Source organism: Channa argus, chromosome 8 (genome assembly GCF_033026475.1).
Source record: "Channa argus isolate prfri chromosome 8, Channa argus male v1.0, whole genome shotgun sequence".
Lineage (NCBI taxonomy): Eukaryota > Metazoa > Chordata > Actinopteri > Anabantiformes > Channidae > Channa > Channa argus.
In genome coordinates this window covers 8616209-8631178 of record NC_090204.1, presented here as the reverse complement: position 1 = coordinate 8631178, position 14970 = coordinate 8616209, and the positions used below count along the sequence as shown (strand labels likewise).

The following is a 14970-nucleotide window of genomic DNA, read 5'->3' as shown; positions in this document are numbered from 1 at the left end:
ACTACTTTTTGAACCTGTATGTTGATAATTGTAAAATGTTCTGCCAACAACTGAACACAGCGCTAATGTTTCTTAAAAGAAAAGTAACAAATATATTTCAAAACTTATGTAAATTTGCCGGATTTTTGTCCATTAACTACATTTCCCGTGTAGCTTTGCGGTGTCACTTGATTCGTAAAAGGTTTCACATGACAAGCATATCCACAAATCCCCGACTACAGAGATACTAAGTTATAGCCGCTAATCTTCTTCTCAAGAGTCAAAATTGGTTCATAGAAGAGAACGCATCCTTGGATTAGTTTACCAGCTGTCGACGGTATGTTTTGTTTTTTATTGTTTCTTAAAAAATAGCTTTAATCTGTAGCAAATGTGTATTTTTCTGTTAACTCATAGTGTGTATTCTGTAGATGCACTACGATGTAATATGTACATTTGATTTGTAACAAGGTAGATCTTTGTTTTCTTCCTTTGTCTCTTTCTTTCTTTCTTTCTTTCTTTCTTTCTGTCTTTCTAATGTTCATCATATGTTTTTTTTTCCATTACTTGTTTTTTGTTTTTATTATTTGAGGTTGTTATGTCAGTCATGGCTCCTGCTGCTGACAAAAAGTTAACAGGACTTGTTGCGGCAACCTTTACTCCTTTCACCACTCAAGGGTAAGTACCCTTTAGAAGAAACTTGTGGTCCACCGAATAATGTGTTTGGTGTATTAGTGCAGCACATTTGGTAAAATGTTTTTGAAATGACTGAGACCATAATACACATCTGTAGAGCTTAATCAGTGTAAATCACCATGTTGTCTTTGCCAAATGTGTAGACATGGATTTTTCTGTTCCCAAAACAGTGAAATCAACCTTAGAGAGATTGCACATTATATTGACTACTTAAAAGAGAAGCAAGGTGTAAATAGCATTTTTGGTAAGTTTACAAGAGCATTCTTTTTTTATTTGTCATTATTTCTGTTTTTTGATGTGGCATGTAATATCTTATTGGTTTGTGGAGATAATTGGTCACATGTTTAAAATATGCAGTTTTGGCTGAGATTACTTTGAAATATTTGGTTACATTATATAACATATGCTCTTTCAGCAGTTCCACACATTTTCGCACAGTACATGTGTGACTTTTGAGGTACTAAACTATATTGTGTCATAATGCATGAGTAATTTTTGCCATTTTTGTAATTTCTTTTTCGAGGAATGTTTCTCTTTCAGAAAACTAAAAACTGTTATAAAACTACCAATTTATTCAATAATATCAAGTTCAATTATAATCTCTTTATTACACAGATGAATAAATCCCAACTATACAGAATATATTATACTATTGTGTAATAGTGTATGATTCACAATTATTTCCTTCTTCAAAAATGTTATTGTTATTTTTTACATATTTGATTGCCATTGTTCCTACATTAAATGTCAAACTGTTTGATATTACTGTACCAACTGTCCTTGAAACAGAAACACAGTGAGCTTAGACAAGGTGAAGACATAACGCCTGTTCTTATCCCTTGATTCATCTGATGAAGGCTAGCCTGTGCTTCCTGTGTGTCAAATGTGACTGTTTGTTCCTAATAAATGCAGGAAACTTCATCAGACATGCTAAGTTCCTTGTGTTTATTTTCCTTGTTAGTGTCTGTAAAATCTGTCTGTGTGACCTTACCCAGCACCTGGGAGATAAGGAGCATCACTGCTCATTATCCATGCAATTGTTTTGGCCTGGCACACATAGCACACTCACAGCTATCTTGACATTGTGTCTCTCCATGAATAAGCCCCCAACATAGGTTTCTCTATTCTTTGTCAAAAGACTTGTTTTACCTATCTGGTGAGACCAGGTAGACTAAACTTGGCTATGCACTGTAGGTGAGATGATTATTTTATATCTACAGTATGTACTTTACAGTATGCTGTCTTTTGGCTTGTTTTGTTTCCTATGTTCTTTGTGGATCAGGTTTAACATTTTGTCAGTGTTGATTCATTATATGTAGATTAAAGTCTGTTCTTTAACATATGCATTTGTGATGTGGAAAATGCTTTGTATATAAGAGTTATAAAATAACTCTTATATACAATATTTATATTTATATTTATTTATAGTTATAAATATTATAAAATTTAAGAGTTTCCCTGCTTACAGTGAATGGCACCACTGGAGAGAGCATGTCTCTCACTGTTGCGGAGAGGAAGATCCTAGCAGAGGAGTGGTGTCTGAAAGCCAAGGGAAAGTAAGACATCCCACACTGCACTGGTTTAAAGATTTATCTTTATGTGAGATCTAACACAAGTCTTCACAGTTGGCAGTTTCCTGTTGTTTGCATGTCTCTACAGGATGGATCAGGTTGTTGTTCATGTTGGCTGTATGAGTCTTAAAGATTCCCAAGAACTGGTGAGTTGTTACGTTTATATAATGTGAACGGAATTCACAAGAAATAGCAGCTTTATCAAGAAAGATGTTTTATCCAAGGTTATCAAGGAAAAATATCCTCACAGACTGTTTGTTGCTAAAATGATAGAGTGATAAAATTATCTGTGTTGAGAATGAAATAAAAGAGCTGGAGATAGGACATTCAAACCCTTATTAACTTATTTTCTCACAGCCACACTGCTGGCAAATCTCTGTGTGAAGTGGATGTGAAGACCATTTTTGGAAAGTTGCAGAAATGGTCAGACAAAGCCTCCTTAAGAAAACTGTGTGTGGTGATGGGGAGAGTGGGGGCTTGGTTCCTTTTTGTGGGCGACTGTGGCGCAAGAAGGTAGAGCGGTTGTCCACCAATCTCACAGTTGTTGGTTCCTCCGGTCACATGTCGAAGTGTCCTTGAGCAAGACACTGAACCCCAACTTAGTTGCTCCCGGTGAGTGTTGGCCAGCTGCATAGCAGCTCCCCCATCGGTGTATGAATGTGTGTGTGATTGTGAGTGTGAATGGGTGAATAAGAAGGAGTGTAAAGCACTTTGAGTGCCAATAGGTAGAAAAGCGCTATATAAGTGCAGACCATTTACCATATAAGTGCAGACCATTTATAAAACATGCCTCTTGAATTTATCCAGATGTCCCGATAGTCATAAGAGGTCAGTACTCAAAAGGAAGTGATTATGTGTCTTCACCCAAAATGTCTTTCTTTCCACTGAGCCAGCCTTTTTTTTCTGCTTGGTCAGTCATTTATTTCTCACATTTTTAGAGCTTGAAATGCTTATTTTATTTAGAATCTGCGACTTAGTGATAAAATAAAAAAATAAAGAATTGAATTTTAAATAAACACTACCTTATACAAACATTTTTTTCATGTAACTCTATTAAATTTTACTCTGTTGGTATGAACACTGACATTGGCCTGTTAGTTGTTATAAATGGCAGGTGTTGGGGCTTAGAATAAGTATTTGATCTTTTATTCAATGACCCAGACAACAGAGTGTCCTTAAGTAGTAATCAACAATGAGACAAAACTAAACAATAGATGGAATACATGCTTTAATAATGATTAACAATAACAGAGTAAAACATGAGGAGCAAAGTAAGGAAAAATACTTATGTTTAGATCATTCAGATAATTGATTGTCGATAATTGAGCAGTTTCTACAAACTGCCTTAGTTTACATCATTCTTCTTCACTGAGTTCATCTTCCCTTCAGGCTCAACATGCAGCACAGATCGGGGCTGATGGGATAGCAGTCATTGCCCCTTTCTTCTTCAAGCCAACTACTACTGGTATATGATGCTTTTAGTTGTATATTTTCAATGAAAGGTTATTCAACTTTGAAAACGAGTGTGACCCACTTATGTCAAGTTTGATTAGAAAGTAGAAGGAATTTTTCTTTCCTTTTTATTCTGCTTCAGAAGCGCTGAAGAACTTTCTCCATGAGGTGGCTTCAGTCGCTCCAACTCTGCCCTTCTATTATTATCATATTCCAGCTGTCACTGGTGTTAATGGTTAGTGTGTGTTATCATTGACTTTGCTACCATGGTGGTAACTGCCTTCACCAATATCATACTTAAATGTGAGGATGTCTTAATTTCAGTGCTGGGAAGAGATTTGATGGAAGGAATTGAAGAGCTCATTCCCTCTTTCAGAGGAGTTAAGTTCAGTGGGAGTGACCTGATGGACTTTGGTCAGTGTGTCAGCTACAGTCAGCCCCACTGGTCAGTCCTGTACGGCGTTGATGAGGTCAGCCTTCTTCTCCTCTGTCTGTTTTGGTCCATCTGCTTCGTGATATAGTTTCTTATACTGCTATAGTTTCTTTTATTTCCCCACAGCAATTGCTAGCAGCTCTGGCTATGGGAGCCCACGGAGCAGTTGGGAGGTCAGTGTGTGATCTTGAATATGCATAACACGTTCTCCTTTTTTATTTGTCAATTGTTGTGCATTTCTCTTCCCACAGCACATATAACTACATTGGATGTCATGTCAATGAGCTCATGTTAGCATTTGAAAAAGGCAACCTTATCCAAGCCAGGACAATACAGGTACTGTCCAACCCCCTTTCCCAACTTCTCTCTTGATGTTTTGCATCAAATTTTTATTGTTTTTAACTTTTTTGTCTAATCCTAATGAGCAGTTTAAGGTGCAAGAGCTTCTCAGTTTTGCCAAGAAACTCAGTGAGTGATAGTTTTCATGTTTTAATGGGGGGTTGTTTTTTAACCAAGTTGCGTATAATAACAAAATGCTCTTATACTGTGGCCATCTGCTTTATTGTTATTAACAGGATTTGATCTGGGAGTAAACAAACAGCTGATGAATGAGGTGTCCGGCTTGTGTCTGGGACCCCCTCGACTTCCTGTCATGCCTTGTCCACATGCACATGCGCAATCCATTCTGCAGAAATATCACAGTATTTTTCCTGAATGCTGATTTGTCCAAATCAGATGGTTGAAACCTGAAATTCCCTCAATCACTGCAACATTTACTGCTTTCCTGATTGCTGTTATTAATGTAGTCACACAGACTATAATGGATCCAGTTACTCTATCATGCACTAACCCAGCAGTCATTTGCAATTTTCATCGTGCCTTATTGTAAATAAGATTGGGATATACCTTTTTTCATAAATCCTCTTTCATCTTTCAGTAATTCAGCAATTTAATACATTTCTCTGTAATTTAGCGCCATGACAGTGGTAAAAAAACTATAGGGCATTTTTGTTCTAACATACTGTAATATTTTAGGATCATTCTAGAATACATAGCATTTGCTGGGTAAAATTTAAAAATACTAACAAATATGTTAATCACACTGTTTATGTTTCGATAGAATATGACTTTTCCATTGGACGCAGAAATGTGGAAGTTACACTTCATTTAGGAAACTCTTGAATGTCACAAGTCAGTATTGTTGTGGTTTTCCTTTAGTGTGTAAGACGATTCCTAATGCACCTCATTATGGAAGTTCTGTCCTTTAAATTCTTATTGTGTAAGTCGTCTGGAATGACATTTACATCGATATAAAATGATCACAGTAAATACTTTAAAAGTGAGCAACGTAACACAGTTCCTCCAGGAAATCACAATGTTGTGATCGCAACAATTATTTCAACCCACCCCCCATAAATTCTGTGCAACCTTGCAGTTTTCATCTATATTTTGGAATGTTCTTTCATGAAATGCTTTGCTAAAGAAAACCACAAATTAAGCTGAAACCATCAGAGTGAAAATAACAGAGATAAGGGACATTTAAGTCTGAAAGATGTTTGATGAAGTGCCTGGCACTCCAAAACATTCTAATTAAGCGCAAGCTAATATAAGGGAGCATAAACCATTATCAAATTATATTTAGCATGTGTTTATTTATTGGTATTAATGAATATTTTTTATGGCATAAAAAAGGTATGTAAATTGTCTAATGAATTGTTGCTTTCTATAACAAAATGTTTTTAGTAAATATGCTGAACCAATTGTTGGCTCATACCTATTTGTGTCTCAATGGTATATTTGCTCCAGAAATACTTTAACAGCACAAGCCCATATTCTCTCCAAGACCACCTAAAGTGTGTGTCTGTGTGTGTTTGTGTGAAGAAAAGGCAAGCTTGTAATTGTTGCGTTTAATTAACTGGAATTAGTGAATTGGCTCTTATTCTTTTTATCACTGTCCTCTGTATTCTACAAACTTTTTTTCAAAGAGAATAGTTTGCACTTTACTTCACTCTCTGATCTCACACAATATCCTGTACTTGTGTGATCAAAGTTCATTCAGATCAAGCATATCTGATATTACTGGACACTTTCTTCAGATTGCTGAACTGTTTTTAACAACGTTATCAGTATATGGTTTGCCAGATCCAGTATTGACCTTTAAATCTTACAGTGGCTGTATGTCTGTGTGATTTGCAACGTTTTTTGCCACAGGCCACATAACCCAGGAAATTCAGTGGAACTTTGGATCAGGTTACAGTTAGAGCATGACGTCAATCAAAAGTTATTATCGAAAATTATCCTGTGGTGGTGAGATTAAATGCTGTCCCTGGGAGTATTAGTATTATAATTGTTTTATTAGTAACATAATGTATTATGGGTTTGAAATGAGAGGAACCTGTTTGTCTTCAATTTATTTTTTTGTGGTTTTATTGTAACTGAATCTTTGCCTTACTTGTGTGAACATATTTTATACTCCATTATATTTATTTCATAGATGCAGTAATGTCACGTCAAGATTTTACAAAGTAAAACATAAGTCTAAAACTAAATCTGCGGTTTCCAAACTAAATGACCTTTGTGTTACCCTATATAAACCTGGTAGGGACTTTGTTCCATAAACCACTAAAATATAATATAATTTATGTAAAGTAGTTAATACTAAAGCCCACTGAAGCAGCTACAACAGAGAAGTGCTGCTAGTACATTAGTGCATGAGTATTAAAGGACACCTTTACAGATTTTAAACTTGCTTCTTCTTGCTAGTTTGGGTCTACGTGTACATACATGCCATTAAACCTCCCATTGACTTCCCCTATATCAAAATATCTCTCTACTTTTAGCTGAAAAATGCCTCCAGATGACAACACTTAAAGAAACCTTCAGTTCAGATTATGCTATATCTTGGTGCTCATACTATGGAGTTTGTATTCATGGTCAACCTGCTTTTCCAGAGCTCCCCCAGATGACATCAATAATGAAAAACTCCTCCGGGTGTTGTCATCTGGAGGAGTTTTTCAGCTAGTATTTGAGAAATATTTTAATATAGGGGAGTCAGGAGGAAGCATTAATGTACATTTACACCCTAAACTACAGCTCTCTTACACTCTCTCTCTCTCGCTATTTATTTATTTATGTATGCATGTATGTATATATATATATATATATATATATATATATATATATATATATATATATATATATACATATACATACATACATACATATATATATACACTTATGACTGCAGAAAAAGTTATTCCCTTTTCCTCTAAAGTATTTTACTTACTTAAGGAAGTACTTAAGGAAGAGTTACTTAATGGAGAATGTCACCCCATATTTACTCACAGACTCACAGGCAAATAAGCATTTCAAGGCATCTCTAAAATATCCCGTATGTTTTATGTGTCGTGCTGCTCCTAATATGTCTCAGCCTCCATAAAACTTCTGCAGTACAACAGACCTGCCATGTGGCAGACGCTGAGAGGTGACTTGGTTTGTGCCTGTCATGTCAGGCTGCAGCCTGTGGCTCCCTGTGGACATGGCACCTGATTCATTCAGTTAACCACAAATCATCACTGCATAAAACCACAAATCATACCTGTATAAAACATCCCATGAGGGATGATTGCTTGTAATTTCAATATTAGAGTATTGTTTAGGGAAACTATGACTCCATTTATCATGCAAATTCCTACTGCTTGGATTGTCACTAGCTTTGAAACTGTTAATAATCTCCTATTGCACTGCAAAATGTCGAGCTGACATTTGAAATCTATTGTTTTAGAGTATAGTAGTATCATAGGCTAAAACATTTCATATTGCAGAGAATCCAACCCTCAATAGAGGTTTCCTTGGAAGTAAACAATGCTGTCCTCTGCTGTCCACCATTCATATTGGTAACACATTGGTAACAAGAAAATACTTAGGGGTTGTCTGTGTGAGGCATAATAAAGGAAAAGCTGTACAGTGTATGCTATCTTTGTAATTATTATAATGTTCAGTATTAGTACCGTGTTTTACTGTGCGTTATTTTTTATTTAGTCTCCTTTGTAATTTCATTGTACAATAAATTATTTGAATTTTCAAAAATTAACAAAGACTTAGCTTTTTGTTCTTCGCATTTTAAAAGGTGCCAGCAAGAACAGTTTCAACATCAAGAAAGCATCATTAGGATTGACGGATGCTTATGAACCGCAACTGAGTAAATATTCACATCCAACTCACCAATGACAATTTGATGCATTGCGTCAACTAAATAAAATATTATTTTAGACCTAATTTTTCCTGTTAATGGATAAGAGCAAACGTGTTTCAAGAAACAATCTCTCTGACATGAGTGGTCTAGTTTAAAAAATTGTATCGAGCGACTGTAGTGATTGTATGTGATCCGGAGTTACTTCATCGCTACATGGTTCCGCATACCAAGACGACGGAAGAACTTGGCCGTGACACACAAAGCTCTACTGTTTCCGGCCAGCTCAGCGCTTCACTCCTGTGGTGTTGTCAGTTTACAGTCTGTCAAACATTGGTACCAGTTAGCTGGGAGTCTTAGTGGGCAGAGGAGAAACACCGGGGAACCGCAGAGACATGGTGCTGCTGACGATGATCGCGCGGCTCGCTGATGGGCTGCCGCTGGCCGCTTCAATGCAGGAAGACGAGCAGGTTAAATCTTTAGCTTGTTTGCCTCAGTTATCGCTAGTCTCTGCCTGTTTTTATGGCTAAAGGCGTCTGCTTAAATGTACGACTGCTGTAATGATATGTTAGCTAGCATTGCCACGCAGAGCAGCGATGAATCCCAAACTCAAAAGGACAAATTTCACCCATGTGGATCATAAAAGACTTGCCCACTGGTTGTCGTATGAAACTTATTCGGCCGATTAATTATGCTTAGGTGATTATTGGAAAAGCCCTGGTTGTAGGCCTGTTTATCTAAACAGTACGAGCCTTTTATTTACTTACAGCAACTGATTAGTTTCTCAGTGAGTGAGCCCCAGAGTTTGACCCCTCGCCTTTTTCAGATGCTGTTTCAAATCATTTGAACATTGCACAACGGCACCAGTTTTGTAAACGTTGTATTCCCTGATCCACGCCCTCTACCCCCCAAAAATAAAATCTGTATTCTACAACGTGACATGTTGTAACAAACAGGATTGCCTTTATTGGGTCATGTAAGAGTACAAATTATAGTCGGTAGCACCTGATCAAAAATATGGTTTTGTGTCTTCAGTAGAACATGTGAAATTGTATAGCCTACCTGCTACATACGACCCAATTTACCTTATAACAGGAAATAATCCAGATATTGGTTCATAAGTATTCAGGTGCATCTTTATGTAAATACCAAAGGAATTCGCAGTTACGTAATGTATCCTGCAGAGAGCGCTGACATGATTATATCAGCTGCTAAATGTTGCATGTGTTCCTCCTAAGTAAATACATCAAAATGAGATGCTCATTGTCAATTATCCCCAGAACGGGCTCCACATATTTCTGTTTGCTTAAAGTTGAAGCACAAGAATTAATGATATGAATTTAAAAGAAATACCCCAGTGGATGGCATATGTAACATGTTGTTTTATTATGTTTGAGTATGGCTTAACAGGAGTCTTAACATCTTTCCCTCACTCTCTTGTTTGCTTTCAAAAAGGGAAGTGAAAAGGTTTGTTGTGTCTCCACTATGTGCTTCAACATCATACGTGTTTCTGTGATGCTACATTGTAAAGAATCTCTCATTCACTGGATTTGACAATGCCCAAGAAAATATTACCATTCACCAGCCAAATGCTGACAAAAGACAGAATACCTTCACTCTCACATGTAGCATAACACTGCTCAGTCTGCCTGTAGTCCTGTATGCCACCTGTTTGTTTTTAGTACACTTTACAGGGCAAGAAATTAACACTATCAAATAAAATAGTGTGAAATCTTGACTTTAGGTCTGGTCTTAGCGACCAACCACAAATACATTTTGGTCATTTCTATCTTATCTGGTTGATAAATTGTCTAAATTCCTGGTTAACACTACCTGCCAATGTGGCATGCAGAGGTTAGTTTCTTGCCTTGGTTCAAACAGCTTGTTTTATGTGTGAGATCAAAACGAATCATCCAATGACTAGTGTTGTTTTTTGGGGGGTTTGTCTGTGTAGTTGGGTCGGGATCTTCAGCAATATCAGAGTCAAGCTAAGCAGCTCTTCAGGAAACTCAATGAGCAGAGTCCCACACGTTGCACGTTAGAGGCTGGTGCAATGGCATTTCAGTGAGTATGACGTAATGGGCAAAATAAAAAGACCACAATTCAAACTAGTAATTGTCTAATGTTCAATAAAGAATGTGGAAGTACTATAGAATACCTGTCGTTTATCTTCTAGAAGGAACCAGAGATGAACGTTTGCAATAATTATGTTTTGGCCCATTCTTGCAGCTATTGTATAGAGAAAGGTGTGTGCTATCTTGTACTGTGTGAAGGAAGCTTTCCTAAGAAGCTGGCCTTTGCTTACCTTGAGGACCTGCAGGCAGAGTTTCATGAGCAGCATGGAAAGAAAGTCCCAACAGTTTCCCGGCCATACTCCTTCATCGAATTTGGTAAGAAGAAAAGACAACTAGAAGTACGTAGATAAATGCCGTTTATGGCAAAATTAATCACATGACTGATGTCAGATATAATGTCTTAATGACATGCATTGGTATAAGACATATATACAGATCAGCTACATTATTAACACTGGTGGCCTACTGTTCACTCTGAGCAGTCTGCTACTGCACAGCCCCGTACACAGGAAATTGTGGATATACTTTGTGCAGGCATACTAGAACTACACTAACTCAAGTATTGCCCTAAAAGAATCTCTGTTAAAAAGGCTGGTTCAAATCTTTTACTCAAGTAAATTTCCTAAGCAGATTATCTACATTTTATTTAAAGTACAAATGTGAAAGCCAAGTTGTTTTGGGTTATTTTTTTGTTTGTTTGTTTTGTTGTTTTTTTGGTGTTACAGATTTAATATCTGTAACCAAATTGTGTTGAATACACTGGGACATTTTATGTAAGGTAACACGCACATCACATTATGTTCAGTTGTAGTGAATCAATGAAGGTAAGTTATTGCAATAACATTGAATTTTACAGAAATTAATTTGTCTAAGCTTGTCATCAGATCCTTTAGGAATGGGGCAGGAGTCTCAATGAGAATTCTTTTCTTACTATCCTGTAAATAAGAAATTTGAGGTACACCAGGTACATTTAACTATTACAATAACTCGATGAAATAAGCTGGGCCCGTATACATACCAAGCGCTATGACTGGCGAAGAATCCAGGCAACAACACTGTAATAACATTTACTAATCATGTCTCTTCTCCCTTAGACACTTATATTCAAAAAACCAAGAAGTCTTACATAGACAGCCGAGCGAGAAGGAATCTGGGCAGCATCAACACAGAGCTCCAGGATGTACAGAGGATTATGGTGGCTAACATAGAGGAGGTCCTGCAGAGAGGAGAGGCTCTCTCTGGTGAGTTCACATTAGGCTAGTACATGTTTCTTCAGATCAAACCGATGCAACATGTCATTGCACTGAAATATAAGTCTGTGACGCATATGTTTCTGTAATTGACTTGTCCTTATCTGGTTTCTCGCTTCTTTCTTTTCACCCCTCCTGCTCGCTTTCCCCTAATTCCTCCTCCCTGCAGCGCTCGACTCCAAGGCCAGCAACTTGTCCACTCTATCAAAGAAATACAGGAGTGATGCCAAGTATCTCAATACCCGCTCCACCTATGCCAAGCTTGCAGCTGGTGGTGTCTTTTTCATTATGCTCATTGTCTATGTACGCTTCTGGTGGCTCTGAGAAATGTAAAAGAAGACGAGGAGGAAGGAGGTATTGAAGTGGAAAAAGCAGCACAGAGTCTGCAGGCACTAAGAAAAGCTGCCATGTTTGACCTAAAACAGGATCCCTGCTCTTAATAAGACTTTACACATTTTGTTTCACTTGTCCATACATGTGTGATCTGGATATAAATGATGCCATAATGCATAGTTTTATCATTAACAGTTCTACAACTAGTACTTGCCCTGGAGACGGTGGGTGTGTGCGAGAGTGTGTGGATGTATGTGTCTGTTTGTGGTTTGCTTTGTTTTTGGAGGTGATTTGTATGCAGGTGTGAAGTAAAAATGAAGAGACTTTCCAAAGTTGTACTGTACTGTAACAGGTGGTGTTGATTTAATTGTGTATGCCTTCTGATTCAAAAAAAAAAAAAAGAGAGAGAGAGAGAGACGGAGAGAGAGACCCAAAAAACAGTTTTATTTACCCAGAGCACATCTTATGAGCATTGCCATTTATTAACATAATAATCATAATAGCGACGGCTTGATAGGCTTTGGCAACATACAATGTGTATTACATTTCTGAAGATATAGAAAACATGGCATTAATCTGCTGTTGAATAGACTCAGCACTAACATGGGCAAAGTGCAGGCTGTTTTTGAAAGTACTGTATGGAAGCCTTGCAAATGTTATTTCACCCATATCTTATTTAGCCGATTTCATTCATGATTACTTGGTTGTCAGTGACTTTATAAAGGATTATACAAAAAGAATGAGGGGGAGTGGTCAAAAAAGGAGGGAGTACTTTTCTTAGGACTTTTTTTGAAAGGCCAAGAGAGGGAATTAAATTTTTACTTGACAAATTTATAGGCTATTATTTCATCCCTCTCTTGAATAGCTCCAAATAATGGTTTAGTGTAAAATGGTGTTTCATAGAGGGACTCTATGATATGTAGAATAAAAAGGGAGCCCAAAAGCATGTTGGGGAGGACCTTGGGTTTTTAAAGAGTCGACCCATTAATTTTCATACAGTCCCTAAATTAATCTGACCTTCTGACTTGATCTTGACCTATATTGATTCTGCCTTTATTAGTGTGGAACAACAACTTTCTGTATGAAGGCATAAAAAAAGGCTTGATGTGTGGTCAGGTGCTCTTTTATTTTAAGATGTTTTCACAAATGTAGACTTAATTTAAAAAATTGATTCTGGCTGAGAATCACAGGTGTTGTTGGCAGCCACTGTCTACTCTCTGCTCAGAAGAACACCTCTTGTTTTTATGTTCTCTCTGCTATCTAAAATTAAAACAATTTGCACAAAACAAACCTCTTTTCTGTCACAGTACTTTAAATTGTTCTTTTCAGGTGGGGGCACAAAATGAGATGTTTTTAAGTCATCTATGCAAAATAGACATGCGTAAAATGGCACCAATTAATATGATAGCGATCCTATTCTTTAAAAACCAAAAGAATGTCATTTAAGTGGAGCTGTCTGTGTATGACTGAAACTTGCTTTTTAACATAGAAACAAACAAGCAAATGTCTTGGAAGATCAAGCTGAAAGATTCAAGCTTTTAACCAGGTTTTACTACCACTGGTTCCAGTGTCTCTGTATGGTAAAGAGATTTCTAAAATATTAAGTAGAAAAAATAAATACATTCTTATGTTGGAAACCCTGTAACTTAAAGAGCAATGTGTTGTTTTGCTTGAAGTTCTTCCAGACAAGCAAAATGTCGAGGTTGCCAAAGTGAGTAAGTTGTTGAAAAATGCTTACTTTCTAGAAATACTTTGACTTAAACATATTTCAATATCTCATGGTTTTAACAGAGTGATAGCACTCTTGACCAGCAGGTAGAGTGCTTTCCTCACTTTTGCAGTAGCCGTGGAAAAATAAAGCTCTCAATCTTCCAGACCAGCATCTTCAGCAGCTAAAAGCGGCCTCCTGTTAACTGCACTCAAAATCATAGGGAGGCTTTAAAAGACTGAAAATATAGGCTGCAGCTTCCAGGATAAGATGAAGAGTTGGTTTTTTTTTTAAATACATGCAGTAAATGCAACCAGCAACAGCAGCCTAATTTTTTAACTTAAGGTAGAACAGGAAATGACAGAGAAAAATGAGAAGCGGCACAAGGTTGCGTGCCAAAAGTAAACCACAGGGCACAGGCTAACCTTTTCACCTCTCAAGGGAAGTGGGTATTTGTGAGTTTGGCCTCAGTTGTGATTAAAGGTATCATCATTTGCTATTTTGTTCTACTAAAACAGCATTGATAAACTGAGAGATACAGTTTGCAAACCTTGTTCTATACTAACTGTGTTGTAAAAAACAAACCAAAAAAAACTGTCTTTTTTAGTCTTTTTGTTTTGTGCTTGCTCTTGTGGGTGATGCTGTGACACATTTTTACAGCTTTGACATACTAACATGTCAGTGCTGCAACAACAAAAGAAAATTAAAAATGACCCTGCTTTACTTGGACAAACTGTCTTTTTTAGTCATATCCTACATGTTTGCCACCATTTGCCTAGTAATTCTGTTAAATCCTGTCAGTCTTTTTACTATATGCAACAAAACAGATATTTTCAATGTATTCGTTCGTTTAGGATCAAACAATGACATTTTTGGCTTTTTGTTAAAGATCGTCACAACCTTGCAATTTGCAAATAATTTTCCAGTCTCTGGAACAAGCTGACCTACAAATGAACTGTAATATGTAAAATGTTAGTCTTTCACACATGCAAAGATTCAATTTCCTGTCTCATTTATTTTTAATTCTACCCATAATTTGACTGTCTTGTTATTGATGATTCACAACCTTGGTCTTTTCGACTGAATCTGATGACTGTGACTGTTCTTTCTCTGCTTTTTCAAAATTTTTAGGTCAACAAAGGGTAATAGTGTGCGATCATGAATACAAGCCTCGTGTTTTTGTCAAGACAGAAAAAAGTTAAAGACATGTAAATCCAGGTATGCGATTATGTATGTGCATAAAAGTATTAGAGATTAAAAACAATATACCCTTAGTAGTTTCCT

At 36.8% G+C, this 14970-nt stretch overlaps 2 protein-coding genes across 4 annotated transcripts; both read left to right on the top strand.

The window, feature by feature from the left end:
* The first annotated feature begins 156 nt into the window (after positions 1-156).
* npl (N-acetylneuraminate pyruvate lyase (dihydrodipicolinate synthase)) lies at positions 157-5889 on the top strand. 3 transcript variants are annotated; one of them, XM_067514203.1, is made up of 12 exons: positions 157-316; positions 569-654; positions 843-916; positions 2141-2228; positions 2305-2389; positions 3633-3708; positions 3841-3930; positions 4020-4165; positions 4255-4301; positions 4380-4464; positions 4557-4596; positions 4704-5889. In XM_067514203.1, exons 2-12 carry the CDS (start codon positions 575-577, stop codon positions 4847-4849), a joined length of 957 nt encoding a protein of 318 aa, XP_067370304.1. In that variant the 5' UTR covers positions 157-316; positions 569-574; the 3' UTR covers positions 4850-5889. The 3 variants fall into 3 exon arrangements, with proteins under 3 accessions (XP_067370304.1, XP_067370305.1, XP_067370303.1); XM_067514204.1 differs by having other exon boundaries at positions 158-316; positions 2332-2389; positions 3838-3930; XM_067514202.1 differs by having other exon boundaries at positions 158-316; positions 3838-3930.
* A 2693-nt stretch (positions 5890-8582) lies between these two features.
* On the top strand, positions 8583-13966 carry sec22bb (SEC22 homolog B, vesicle trafficking protein b). Its single transcript, XM_067513939.1, has 5 exons — positions 8583-8790; positions 10275-10384; positions 10550-10710; positions 11490-11636; positions 11815-13966. The coding sequence occupies exons 1-5, from the start codon at positions 8716-8718 to the stop codon at positions 11967-11969; spliced, it is 648 nt and encodes a 215-aa protein (XP_067370040.1). The 5' UTR covers positions 8583-8715; the 3' UTR covers positions 11970-13966.
* The last annotated feature ends 1004 nt before the right edge of the window (positions 13967-14970 follow it).